The 13221-nt window shown below is 63.7% G+C and overlaps 3 protein-coding genes across 3 annotated transcripts; 2 read left to right on the plus strand and 1 right to left on the minus strand.

The window, feature by feature from the left end:
• The first annotated feature begins 5 nt into the window (after positions 1-5).
• Positions 6-4186, plus strand: CHLRE_09g400738v5 (uncharacterized protein). The gene is made up of 7 exons (XM_001697528.2): positions 6-177; positions 331-731; positions 1208-1363; positions 1699-1821; positions 2046-2231; positions 2456-2546; positions 2703-4186. The coding sequence occupies exons 2-7, from the start codon at positions 525-527 to the stop codon at positions 2894-2896; spliced, it is 957 nt and encodes a 318-aa protein (XP_001697580.2). The 5' UTR covers positions 6-177; positions 331-524; the 3' UTR covers positions 2897-4186.
• Positions 4187-4188: 2 nt separating this feature from the next.
• CHLRE_09g400775v5 (uncharacterized protein) lies at positions 4189-5194 on the minus strand. Its single transcript, XM_001697584.2, has 4 exons — positions 4985-5194; positions 4874-4908; positions 4721-4787; positions 4189-4551 (listed from the first exon to the last, which is right to left on the minus strand). Exons 1-4 carry the CDS (start codon positions 5082-5084, stop codon positions 4430-4432), a joined length of 324 nt encoding a protein of 107 aa, XP_001697636.2. The 5' UTR covers positions 5085-5194; the 3' UTR covers positions 4189-4429.
• Positions 5195-5304: 110 nt separating this feature from the next.
• On the plus strand, positions 5305-11866 carry CHLRE_09g400812v5 (uncharacterized protein). The gene is made up of 14 exons (XM_043066001.1): positions 5305-5573; positions 5802-5920; positions 6140-6216; positions 6487-6648; positions 6982-7041; positions 7346-7414; positions 7611-7718; positions 7858-8034; positions 8223-8549; positions 8863-8976; positions 9204-9891; positions 10393-10424; positions 10748-10825; positions 10996-11866. The coding sequence occupies exons 1-14, from the start codon at positions 5527-5529 to the stop codon at positions 11290-11292; spliced, it is 2355 nt and encodes a 784-aa protein (XP_042921384.1). The 5' UTR covers positions 5305-5526; the 3' UTR covers positions 11293-11866.
• The last annotated feature ends 1355 nt before the right edge of the window (positions 11867-13221 follow it).

Here is a 13221-nt window from a genome sequence, read left to right on the forward strand (position 1 = left end):
CGTGTGTTCTGCAAGAATATTATACAGCGACTCGTCTACTAGCCCTCTCTCAGCTATTGTAGGACGTGAAACCCCTCAGACCAAAAGCGCCCTCGCGACCATTACTGATACTTCTCTGGCATTGAAGGCAAAGCTATTTTAAGGGCGAAATCAAGGTTTAGCGCTCGCGTGTAGCAGGTGTGCGAGACGTGTGAGGGCTCGTTACCTGCGCGTGCCTTCGCGTCAGGACACAGCACCCGAATTAACTGGATATGACCATTTCAGTTCTTGGGTGACGCTGAGGTCATTGCCGGCACGCTTGCGACCTTTTCTGGCCCTTGCGGTTTGCAGGGATTGGCGTGGAAGTGGCGATGCGTCGACCCGCTACGACCCCAGATGAGGAGGAGAGCGAGCATTTGCTAGCAGTCGGCCGAGAGCAGCAGCAGCCTGCTGGCGCTGCTGGCGTGTCAGCAAATGCGACCCCAGCAACGACCCAGCAGAATGAGCAGAAATCGCAGGGACACAGTGTGGTGGTTATACCTACAATGGCGAGCGGTCAAGCGGGCGGGGACCTGGAGAGCGCACGGCGAGGAAGCGATGCCGGGAGCAGCGCTGGCTCCACCAGCCAAAAGGGCAAGGACGCTGATGCTGGACAATGCCGTATTTGCTTGGAGGAGGACGCTCTCAGGAATCTTGAGGTCCCCTGCGCATGTGCGGGCACGAGCAAATACGCGCACCACGAATGCATCCAGGTGCGCCTAGCCGCGATGTCATCATCTAGGTATCGTGGCCCTAGCGCACATGGGTGCTGGGGGAGGGGCGAGCGGTGCGACTGCGGGGCTGTCCACTTCTGAAGGGGAACTACGACTTGGTCGGCCGACGAGAGCCCTTCGTGCCCTCCGTGGCGGTCGCTCCCCCGGGCAGAAGCCATGTCGACACGCCACGCTCATCATGCTGGATGTCTGCACTCGGAACGATAGGGTCGTGTCAGGGATTAGTGGGGGGGGGGGGGGGCTGGCAGCGGTTCTCGAACACTCGGGCGCGCAAGCGGCCGTTCGGTCTCCCCCAATACGTGAGACTCCCCGCCATAATCGCCCAGCGACGCCCCGCCAGCAGGCCGCGCCAGACCGGCACGCGCCGACTCATCCATTTTACTACTACCGCGCGCACTCTCTGCATCCCGGTTGTCCAACCCCGCCGCCCCCAAAACACCCCACACGCCTCACAGCGATGGATCAACGAGAAGGGCAACCTGCGCTGTGAGATCTGCGACCAGAACTACCGCGGGACCTACACAGTGCCGCCGCCCGGCACGGCGGGTCAGGACGTGGAGCACGGCAACATGTTCAGCCCGCTGTTCGCCATAAGGCTGGACCACGATCCGGTGAGCGCGGAGGGGGGAATGAATGGCCCCGGCAGCACCACACGGCACCAGGGGCAGGCCCAGGGCAGAGGGGTCTGGGAGTGGCACACGCTCACGGGCCTCGCGTCGGCCCGTGGCGCCATCTACCCGGGAGAAGGGCCGGCGGGAGGGGCCCCTGCCATGCGCTGCCCTTGAACGCACCCACGCGCACTGGCATGGACCAGTTTGCATCCCGTTGAAATTGCTGCATGCAACTTGGTTCTCGCGTCTCGCCTAGTCACCTATCAACGCCCGTCCCCGCCTCGCCTGCCATCTGCATGCACCATGGTTTCATATTACCATTCATGGGAACACAGCGGCTGGACGGCGGCGCGCACGACCGCGCCCCCCTGGACTTCCTGGATGAGACCGACCACTACTACCAGCGCAACCCGCTTGCGTCCTGGTGCTTCACCTTCGTCATCTTCATCATGTTCCTGGTGAGAACTGAGAAGGCGTGCGGGGTTTGGGCGGATGGGAGGCGGCGTGTGGGCAAGGAGGGCGGAGTCTGGATGCAGTGGCTTTGGTAGCTGGGGCAATGCCGTGTATACGACAGAAGACAAAAGCCGAATTCCCAACCTGTCATGGCCATGCGCCGGTATCCGTCAAGCACTTGAACCCACCAAATCACCTAACCATCCGATCAATTCCACCAACCCAACAGGTGGTGCTGCACCACACCATGATCGTGGCAGACGGCATGGACGCCAGCAGCATGGGCGGCGGCGGTGGGTCGGACATGGAGCCGGGCGGCTCCTCGTCAGGCGGCGGGCCGGGATCCGGATCCAGCACGGAGGCGGACGACTACGCCACCTCGCTGTCGCTGTTCCTGTTCTGGATCGGAACGAAGGTGAGGGGCCGTTGACTCGCTGAGGGCCCGGTAAAGGTGGTGGGCCTGGGCGCAGCCGGGGGCCCGCAGGGTTATTGCGCGCCTGGGGCCCGGGGTGCTGTGCGCAGACTTGGTGGCCCTGGTATCCGGCCAGCTCCGAATCCCAGCCAGTCCCCCCACGCAAGTCCTAAGCGGCCAGCTCCTGATCATGGCTTACGACCGCCCCGCTGCGCACGTGCTCGCAGGCCTTCCTCATCGGCATCCCGCTCTACACCGTCATGCGCATCGCGGCGCGCCAGGCCCGGCGCGAGCAGTACGAGGCCATGCTGCGTTCAGGTGGGCAGTGGAAGTAGAGTGGGCATGGAGGCAGGGCGGGGGATCCCATGTGGGCATTGGGCAGGGAGCAGCCTGTGAAGGATTGTATGGCGCGGCTGATGTGCGCTTTACATCCGTGCGGGGGGGTTATCTCTTAACTTCTAATGTCACCCGCAGGCGCGTTCGACGTGCCCACGCGCCGCGTCCTGTGGCGCGTGCAGCTGCGGGAGCAGGAGCTGCGAGAGCGGGACCGGGACCCGGAGCCCGCGGTGGCGACAACGACAGGTGGAGCAGCAGCGCCTACGGGGACGGCGGGAGCGGCGAGTGGCGCTGCGGGCGGCGCTGCGGGCGTGCCGGCAGGTGTTGTCTAGTGCCATCTTTGGTCGCGGGCCCGTTGGATCGCCTTCGGGTTAGGCTTGCGCGGCCGACCGTGAGCGGGATACGGCAAACGTGCGATGGCGACGGGCTGAGTGGTGGCAGAGCAATGTGTTTGTTCAAGAACGGACTAGGGCAAAGGACCAGGGCTTCCCTTACTCCAGAAGCAGCGCGTGAGCGAGCCACGACGCCAGGCCTTACAGGGGTTTAGCGGGGCGGAAGAGAACGGTGACTGCTTGTGAGCTGACAAACATCAAACTCCATGGGCCGCACGTTGCGCGTGGTGCGCACGGAGAACGCACTTGGGAGGGACTGCCGTTTGGGCAGCAGGGCTGTGTATCTGATATGTGAAGCCGACTGGGGTTTGGTACTCCCGCAATTCATTGAGGTTCTGAATCCCGTTTTGGTTGTGAAGTGTGCGAGCTTGCGGCAGGTGTGGTTGGTGATGTGCATTATGCGGTGCTTGACACACCCGCCTGAAGATGTAGCCGCACTTGCTGTATGGCAAGCTGTGCTCTGGACGGCACGGTCGTCACATAATGTTGATAGCACGTTGTTGGCGAAGCAGGCACGTCCATGCACTGAAGTGTTAGTTACATGTGATGGGTTGCATCAAATTTGCTTGATGATGAATCAGCCACGCAAGGGCAATTAAGTGGATGGTGCACGTGTGTCCGTGTCCCGCCTTACTGCATGATCACTTGATCAGTCCCCTGCTGTGCTGCGTTGTGGCCACGCGGACGGACGGGTGCTTATTGATACTGTACCTAGTATCTGTTGATTTGATTTCTGCAATTTCATTTTGTAACATCCAGCGCGGCCCTGTTCATCCCATCACAAATCACAAACATGCGCAAACACCCGCACGCACCGTTGCCGCAACATCCACACACAGATCCGCGCAGCATCCAGTGTTGTACCTCAGCACCGTCAAGTGGGCGGCGTCGCCCTGACTCTTAACGTTGCCGTGCATACGTAGCAATCAGCTTCATGATGCATGACATACGCATATCTATACACGCATATAACCAAAGCGGCACAAAACACAAGCCCTGCAGAGTTGGTCGAAAGCTTGCAGGGCGTACCGTACGAAATCCATGCCCATGCACCCGTGCGCATGCCAGCTCGCTGCTGCACTAGCAACGCCTTCCCTTCACAAGATTACCCCACGCCATATTCGCTCATGTCGTAAAGGACTCCCCACAGCCGCAGGTCCCCTTCGCGTTGGGATTGACGAAGACGAACTCTTGCCTGCGGGGCGCGCATCCGGGGCCGACAGCGAACCAAGGACCGTGATTCCGAGCGCAATCATTTGCATGCTAGGAGGGACCAACACACAAGGCCGCAAAAATGCAAATACCACGACGTTGGGCGCTGAGCCTGACGCGTCATGGTGCCTCACCCTGCGAACCCGCTGACACAACTCGACACCGCCACATGCGCCACCAGCACACGTCCCGACTCACTGCTACCGTGCGTTACCCTACTCCCAGCCCCCAGCTCCCAGACCCCAGCCCCCGCCCAGCCCCTTACCGGAGGTCGTCCTTCACGTAATCCATCTTGGTGCCCAGCACGTGCATGAGCGCCTGCGGTTCGATGATGATGCGCACCCCCTTGTCCTCAACCACCTCATCGAACTTGCCCTTGTTGTCTGCGCGTGTGCGTTTCAGTGTGGCACGCAAGGGAGCATAGCTTTTGTGGTGATCAAGCCAACTATGTGCAATTGGCAGCGGTATAGACTTAGGCCGAGACGCCATGCTGCGAACAAAGCCAAGCGAGCCCTGGCCACGGGCAGCCCCCGAAGCGTGCCGAAACCCCACCTGCATAGTTGAGCGTGTAGCTCATGCCACTGCAACCTCGCGTTTTTACCCCAAGCTTTAAGTATTCCTGCGCAGCAAGACACAGGCGCTCAGCTTTCTTTGCCAGGGCCCCCACGTTGCGCGAGCGAGCATCTACCACGGCCTAGGACCCACCTTGTGTCGCTTGTTCAGCAGTTCTTTTATTCGACCTGCAGGCAATTGGGTCCAGATAGCGTCAGAACGCGCCCGGGTAACCCTCGTTGCGGATGAAGAGCACACACAGACCTGCTGCTGCTTCCGTAAGCTCCACCGCCGCTTTCCGCATTCGCGGGCTGCGTGCAGTTTCCTTCAATGCCTCCGCTAAGAGACCAAGCGTCGATTTCATCGCTGCCGTGTGAGTCCTAGGCAAAAGTTGGTCTTAGTACGCAGCAGGGGCCAAACGTGGCTTCTTACTTGACAAGTATACGAGTATGTTATGTGTCTTCAATAGTGGCTATGATAATTGACGGGCAAGGGCCCCGATGAAGCCAAATCGGTCTTCGGTCCGCATGAATGACAAGCCCGAGTGATAGTCCCACAGCGCTAGTAGACACTCATATGTATCATAACATCTGCCAAGCATAACGGATAAGCATGGCCTGAGACGGGACAAAGACTATAGCTTTGCCTCTCAGGTTTTAGCAAAGCGCAATCCTTCAAGTAGTATCAAATTGATGCATGTGCAATAGAAGCACTGCAGCTTCCGCAAATCCTGTTGTCGCGCTTCCACGCCAACACAACAGCCCGCGCAAAGCGACCGCGGCGCAGAAAGGTTTCACTTGCGAGAAATGGGCGGGGAGGATGCTGCAGTCGTGAAGGCACAGATGATTGAGAGGTGAGGGCCAGCACTGCGCACAGAATGTTGCTGGGACGGATCCGAGCGCGAATACGCGCTGGCTCCAGCAGCACGATGGGGCCTTAGGGAATAACCAAATTGAGCAGGTGGAGGTGGTCGGGTAGCTGGGGCCTTGCGTTGGGAAGGGAACCATGGCGGGTGGGGCGGTTGGTCCGGAGCCGCTGCCCCGACCTCTCGCAGCTCACCTCCTCCCGTTGTGCCCTGCAGAGTGAAGCAGTACGAGAGCAAACTCGCGGCTCTCAATGCCATCAATAGCGCCCTTCAGAAGGAGAATGACAAGCTGCGGGAGGAGCTGGCGCACGCGCAGGACCCCACCACGGACGCAGGTGCGCGCCGTCTTCCTGCCACGCCGCGCCGGCTAACGGCCAAGCGTTGTGGCGCCATGGCTAGCATGGACGACCATGCAAGCGCGTCTACGCCTTAACGGTACCGCCATAGAGAATGGGGAGGGGTGGGGCCGCGGGGGGTATTTCCATTTGGGCCAGAACGCCTGCTGCCGCAGCGCCGACCATGCCTGTGCCTATGCTGGCGCCGGTGCCGCGCAGAGGAGGAGCTCCTGGAGCTCAAAGAGGAGTTCGCCACGCGCCTGGGCGCCGCCGATGCCACCATTCAGGCGCTCAAGGTGCGGGGAAGGGGAGAGGGCAAGTGTGGCTGCAGCTGTGGCGACAGGGCGGTTGGCGCATGCGTTGCGTTTTGCGCGGCTGCATGCGGCGCCAAGGCACCACGCCAAAGCAGAGGCAGACGCCAAAGCGGGCGTGGGACCGCGCGCAGTGGCCATACGCGGTGCATATGCTGCCCCCCCAGATGGTCTGCCGTCTACCACTTCCTTACTTTTTCATGAATGTAACCCCCCGGAATTGCTCCACCTCTACCACCGCCGCCACCGCCACAGGAGGACAAGGCGCGGCTGAGCGCGCAGCTGAGTCAGGCGGCTGCGGGCGGCTCCGCCTCCGAGGCGCGGCTGGCGGAGATGAGCGCCTCCATAGAGCAGCTGCGGGCGGAGGGCGAGGCGCTGGCCAAGAAGGCGGGCGACGCCGAGTCGGGGTTGCGCAAGGTGGGGGCGCTGGCGGAGTTGGGGGCGGAGACTGGGAGGTCACGTTGCTGGGGATGAGCGCGTGGGGTTCGCTCCGCGCTTCGCGCTGCGCGCTCCGCACTCCGCAGCGCAGGGTTCTGCAGGCAGGGCAGCGCAAGAGGGTGGGCGTCGGTGGCAGGGTTATGATGGGGTAGCGTCGGAAGCCTGGACGCAAATGTTCACCTGTGTAAACGGTTTCACGCACGGTTGAAAGCTGGAGGCAGGGGCTAGCGCCTCAGCATGCGGCTCTGTCGGAACTCTCCTCCTCATTCTGATCTTCCTCTACTTCCTCTGTGCACCGACTTGCTGCTTCAGGCGCGGTCGGCCCTGAAGGACGTGGAGGCGGAGCGGGACCGCCTGGCGTCACGACTCAAGGTGGGGCGGGGTGGATTGTAAGTACCAGCCCAAACTAAACCAAAACCAACGAAAACGAGCGGAGTGCAGGCAGAGGCGTTAGTGGGGTGGAGAGGGGCGGGGTGGGGTGTAGTGGGGTGGACGGGGCGGGGCGGGGTGGAGCGGGGCGGGGCGGGGCCGGTGGAAGCAACCACGAGCTACGGCTCGGTCGTGGTGCTGCGGTGCCTGCCATGGCCCAACTTTACTAATATGACCTCGTGAGCACAGGGGCGCAGGAACATAGCCCCATCCTCTTAACACGTGCACACGTCACACACGCACACAGACCATGGAGGTGCAGCTTCTGGAGGCGCAGGAGCGGGCGGCGGCTGCGGCGGCGACTGCCACCGCGCATGTGGGTTTGGAGGCTGCAGGGGTGGGGGGACAGGGGAGGTGGTGCTGGCGGCTTGCTGGCTGGGTGGGCTGGCTGGGCGGGGCAAGCCCCGCTAATACTCTGGGTTGTGATAGAACCGCTGCCAATTGAGTCATCACTCATGTCCTGTACCTGGCTGAGCCCGACACCGCGCACACGCCACAACGCGCGCTTGCAGAGCGAGGAGCTGGAGCGGGAGGTGTCGGCGGTGCGCATGGAGGCCAAGCGCATGGTGGCGGAGGCACGGCGGGAGGCGGCGGAGGCGCAGGCGCGAGCCGAGAGCGAGGTGCGGCCCCCGGTCGGGCAGGGTGCTGGCGAGCGAGATGACGTGGGGCGTACGGATAACACACGTGCACGGCACGCATGTCTTGAAATTCCTTGTCACCCGTGCCGTGCCGTGGCCTTGCCCTGGCCGCTGTGCACAGGCGGCGCGCGGCGGCGCCGAGGTGGTGGCGGCGGCGCGCGAGCGCGAGTCCGCGCTGCTGGCCAGCATTGCGGAGCTGCGCGGCGCCCTCAGCGAGCGCGAGGCGGCGGCGGCGGACCGCGAGGAGGCGCTGCGGCGGGCCACTGGGCGGCTGGAGGAGCGGTGCAGACAGCTAGAGGTGGGGCGGGCGCGGGTGTGGAGAGCCGGGGCAGGAGGCTGAGGGGCAAGCGACGAGGCATCTGGGGGCCCGCACCCGGGCTGGTGCGTCCCGCACGGTGCGAGGTTGGAGCGGTTGTTTGCAGGGAGCGCTTCCGGTCGTCGCCGATGCCAGCAATACCCCGCCGTATTGCCGGTCCCGCGTCACAGGCTGAGAAGGAGGAGCTAGCGGCCTCCACCACAGACGCCTCCCGGCCGCTGCTCAAACAAATCGAGTCCATGGCGGCAGTCGCCGCCGCTGCGCAGGCAGCGGCGCAGGAGGCCGAAGCCAAGCTCATAGCTCGCCTGCGGAGCGCAGAGGCGGCGGCCGCAGCCTCGGCAGACGCGGAGCGGGCGGCGGTTGGGCGGGCCACTGCGGCGGAGGCGGCGGCCGCCGCGGCCAAGGAGGCAGCGGCGGCGGCGGGTGCTTCGGGGGCAGAGGCGCGGTCCAAGTTGGAGGCGTTGCAGCGGCGAGCGGTCACGTTGGAGGCGGAGAAGGTGCGCGGGGTTGGGATGGGGGCCAGAGCTCGAGGCTGGGAAACGGGCAGCTGCAGCATTGGCACAAGCTGGGGTGCGAGGGCACGCCCACCTGCCGGCTTCGCATAATGCATAGGTCTACACCGCTGCTGGAATTTCCATTGAAATCAAGAAGCTGCAGCTGCAGCTAGGCACGCACCTCGTTATCGCAGCTGGCAAGCATCCTTGCGCCCCCCGCAAACGGTAAACACCGGCGTCCAGAATCCTCGCCCTTCAAACCCCTTCACCCCCCTTCAAACCCCGTGCAACGCACCTGCCACGCCACGCCATGCAGTCGAGCGCGGAAGAGCGGCTGATGGCGGCTCTGGCGCGAGAGGAGCGGCTGCGGGCGGAGGGCGAGGCGTCGGTGCGCGAGCTGCAGGAGAAGCTGTGGGACGCGGAGGAACGGGTGAGGCGCCGTGGGGGAGGGCAGAGAGTAGAGGCGGGCGGGTGGGTGGGCGGGCGGGTGGGAGTGGCGCTCCACACGCGCGCATTACCGTTGTGACTGTTGAGCCAGTAAGTACAAGGGTTTTTGCATCACCAACGCGAACTGTCTATTGGTGCACACAAAGGCCGGCAGCCTCTTCCTGCGGGTGGCACCCACCGTCTGCCCTGCATGTGGTGTCTCGCACACAGGTGCGCGCACTCACGGAGGAGCGCGACGAGCTCATGGCCAGGCTGGAGGCCGGCGGCAGCGGCCGGCAGCTGGGCGGCAGCGGGCAGCAGCTGAGCGGGCTGGGCGGCGCCAGCCGCAAGGGCTCCATGCCCGGGCCCATGGCGCCGGCGCCTTCAGCAGCACTGGGCCTGCAGAATGGCGACGTGGTCGAGGCGCGCGCGGCGTCGGAGGACGGGGGCGGCGGCGAGCAAGGCGCCGGACCGGGGGTCGCGGGGGCGGGGGCGGGCACGGGCGCGGGGGCGGGGACGGCTGTAGCAGCTGTGACGCGGCTGTCGGCCGCAGAGGAGGAGGAGCTGGAGGGGGTGCTGGGGGCGCTACTGCGGCAGGCGGCGGCCACAGCGGCGTCGACTGCAGGCCGCGGCGGCGGCGCCGGCCTCGCGTCGCACTACTCGAATGGGGCGCTGGGTGTGGACACCGGCGGCGGCGGCGCCGGCTCGACTACTGACGCAGCTGCGGTGGCGCGTGCGCTGGACCTTTTGCACTCGCGGCTGCGGGCTGCGGAAGCGGCGCGGGAGGGCGCGGCGGAGGCGCTGTGTGCGGCCATGCAGCGCGCGGACGCGGCGGCGGCAGACGCGGCGGCGGCGGAGGGGTTGCGTCAGGAGCTGGGAGACACACGTGCCAAGGTGGATTTCCTGCTGGAGCTGCTGGGTGAGTGTGGGGGGAGGGAGGAGGAGGGAGGGAAAGGGAGATGGAGGGTCTGGTTGAGCGATGGAGGGAGCAATGGAGGGAGCAAGGGCTGGCGGAGTGGGAAGGGGAGAAGGGTACCAAACCCCAGCGAAGGTGGGAGGCCCACAGCCCAACACGGGGGAACCGGAGGGAAGCGGTCTTGTAAGCATGGTTGGGTTGTGTTAAAAAAGGAAACGAAAGCCCGCCCAACGACGACGCCGGAGTTAGCGATGCCTTGGATTGTGTGTGGCTGGTTTGTGTGATTTCATACGCTGTTGTGGGCGATATGCCACCGACTTGTGCCTCCTCGTTCGGGGTCCGATGGGCGGAGTCCAATAGGTGCGTCGGGATCCGGTGCAGCCCATCCCGACCCCTTGCTGTACAACCAATGCTGCTCATGCACAACTACCTCTTCTGACAGGTTTGCAACTTCACCCTGATCTAACGGTATACAAACTATGTTGACTGCCGGCCTGCATGCAGGCGAGCGCAATGAGATGATTGAGCAATTGCAGGTGCGCGGGGGCGGGGGGGGGCAGACTTCCAAGGGCTGTAGGGCCGAGGCGGGCTTGGTAAACAGGGTTTGGGGCAGTTAGGCAGGGGACGTTGCCGCTTCGGCCAGCACTGGCATACCTGAGCAATGCTGCTGGTCACTTACGCAGTTACAGCAGCAGCCGTGCTCCAAAGAGTTGCTGACGAGCTCCCATTTCTTGCTGTGCCAACGAGCGCCACACCACCGGTGTTCGGTGCTTGCCGTTGCCTTGGAAGCCCAAATAAGAATGACAATGGCCGGTCTGTTTGCTGCAAACTGACTGTATTTTGTTGTGAATGGCCACAGGATGACATCAAGGAGATGAAGGACATCTTCTGGCGGCAGCTGGATGAGTGCGCCAACCAGCTCAATGCCGTCAAGCAGGTACTGCTGGGCCTGATTGATCATTTATGGGGGTGTTTAAGCGGTCCTATAGGTCTGTTTCGTCACTTCTGGGCCTGCTGGCGCTCTTGCTCCGCTACGGTACTTGGCCGCGCCTGCGGCTGCCGTTGGGCAAACATCCACCACTGCTCTCCGCATTACACTTGTCACAGGAGTCCGCCCAGCTTAGAGCCACCGCCTCCACGTCAGCGGCGCCGGTGCTGACCTCCGCGTCGGCAGCGGGGGCAGGAGTAGCAGCACCAGCAGGAGGAGCAGCGGCAGGTGGAGCAGAAGCAGGGGAAGCGGGCGGAGACGCGGCGGCACCAGAAGCAGGAGCGGCAGGCGCCGTGGCGTCGCCGCTGCGGCACCAGCAGCTCCTCCAACACGCACAGGGGCACCCCGGGCATGCAGGCCACAGCCACGGCGGCCGGGGCGGGCTAGGTGCCCGTGGACACGGGCATGCAGACTAGTTCGGTGCGGGAGCAGCTGGGTGGGTGGGTGGATGTGTACATTCGCTTTGTAGCGTCGCCGCGCTAGTACCGGTACTAGCTGGGGTGCGCCCACACGCGGTGCTTTGACCCCGATTTGCCGAATTTGCGGGACTTCTTCATCTGCGTTTGGGGGCGTAGGTAGCATGACACATTGTGTTTATGGCCGCGAGAGCGTGCAGCTGAAAGCCAGTAGGAAATGACTGTGGTGATGGTGCGGGGGTGCGCGCGGTTCGTGCGGTTCGTGATCCAAGTGTACCTCCTCGGACCAGGAAGGTTGGCTGGCTAGGGATCCTCACACACATGCTAGCGATTCGCCAGTAGCACTTGAGCATGACGTAGCACTTCAGCATGACGTTGTTTGTTACAGCGGCGGATCTACCCGGCAGGGGGCATGGTTTGCGAGATTATATGATTGAGACAAGTGTTCCCCGGTCACGGGAAAAGGGGCTGAGCCCCTCCACTCTCTGAGGCCGAACAACCTCATCGCCCGGACATAGCCGGGGTCGGTTTCCACAGGCACATAGCCAAACCAGGTGCCTAGCAATCGCGATGCCACAGCAGAGCCAACCGCAGCCAGACGTAGCACAGTTGTCAACAGCCGCACTACTTGTCACGCCGCTACGCATGCCCTGCCAGCCCCACCGCGGACCGCTGCCTAGACACCAGCCGGCTCCTCAGCCTGCGCGCTTGCGCCGCTTCTTGGGCGGCGCTGCGCTCTCCTCCTCCACGTGGCCTTTCCCGCCCCCTCCGCTACCAAGATGCGCGCACGCGCCGCCGCCGCTGCCGCTGCCGCCGCCGCCGCCGCCGCTGCCGCCGCCGCCGCCGCCGCCGCCGCTGCCGCCGCCGCCGCTGCCGCCGCCGCCGCCGCCGCCGCCGCCGCCGCCGCCGCCGCCAGTCTGCAGCGATGCAGGTCGCTTGTGCCCCAGCAGCATTTCCGAGATTATATGATTGAGAAAAGTGTTTTAGCCGAGGGGCTGCCCTGCTCAAATCCATACACGGCCCAGAGACGCATCGGAGTCCGGCACACGGCCGCCGCAGCCTGCCAGTGACGGACGTCACGGACGAAGTGGAGGGAACCGCTCCAACGATGGCACTCCAACGCTCCAGCCTGCACAAAGGAGTCTGACGTGAGGACCTTACATGAGGAAGGTTTCTTTCGGCCGCCACCGCCCACCGGTAACTGGTTGGGCCTTTGCGTGATGGCAGCGGGGGAAAGGCGGTTGCATCCATGCACCGGTTGTGTGTTAAAAAACCCTGTGGGCAGAGCCACAAACAGCTACGGTATATAGATGTGCGCCCCCGGCCGCTCAGCCGGTACCTTGCTGTGGCAGCCGTGCAAAATCTTCCTTGCACACGATTCCCGGTCATTTCCACGGAGTGGAAACCTTGCAGCAGACACTGAGACAGGCGGCATATTTGACGACGCGCGAGAGAGGACGTCCGGTGGCCGATGGATGAGGCGCTGATGGGACACCGGCGCTGGTGCCTACCTTTGGGTGGGGGGCTTGGCAGCAACTCGAGGGAGGGATCAGCACCAGCAGAGGTCTCGCATACTCTAGAAACGACAACACGACCGCAAGAAGTCCACCAGCGCCAGCCGGAGGGTAGGATGACGAGGAGGGGGGGCGGCGGGGAGGGCGCAAGCGGCGCAACTCTTCAGCATGAGGAGCGGGAGGCAGACAGGCAGAGCGAGCACGACATGAGCAAGCGGGGAGGAGGGAGGGCAGGGCGGTATGCAGTGAGCAGCAACTAGCACGCATGGCAAGCCATAGCAAGTGCACAGTACCGTACAGTGTGTCAACGCCATACGGCCTGGCATGTGTCGATCCCTGTATGGATGCGGATGTTACAGAGGGGACAGTCCCAGCTCCCGAAGACGCCGAGCCATCACATGCTATCAGGGCCCAA

Source organism: Chlamydomonas reinhardtii, chromosome 9, assembly GCF_000002595.2.
Source record: "Chlamydomonas reinhardtii strain CC-503 cw92 mt+ chromosome 9, whole genome shotgun sequence".
Lineage (NCBI taxonomy): Eukaryota > Viridiplantae > Chlorophyta > Chlorophyceae > Chlamydomonadales > Chlamydomonadaceae > Chlamydomonas > Chlamydomonas reinhardtii.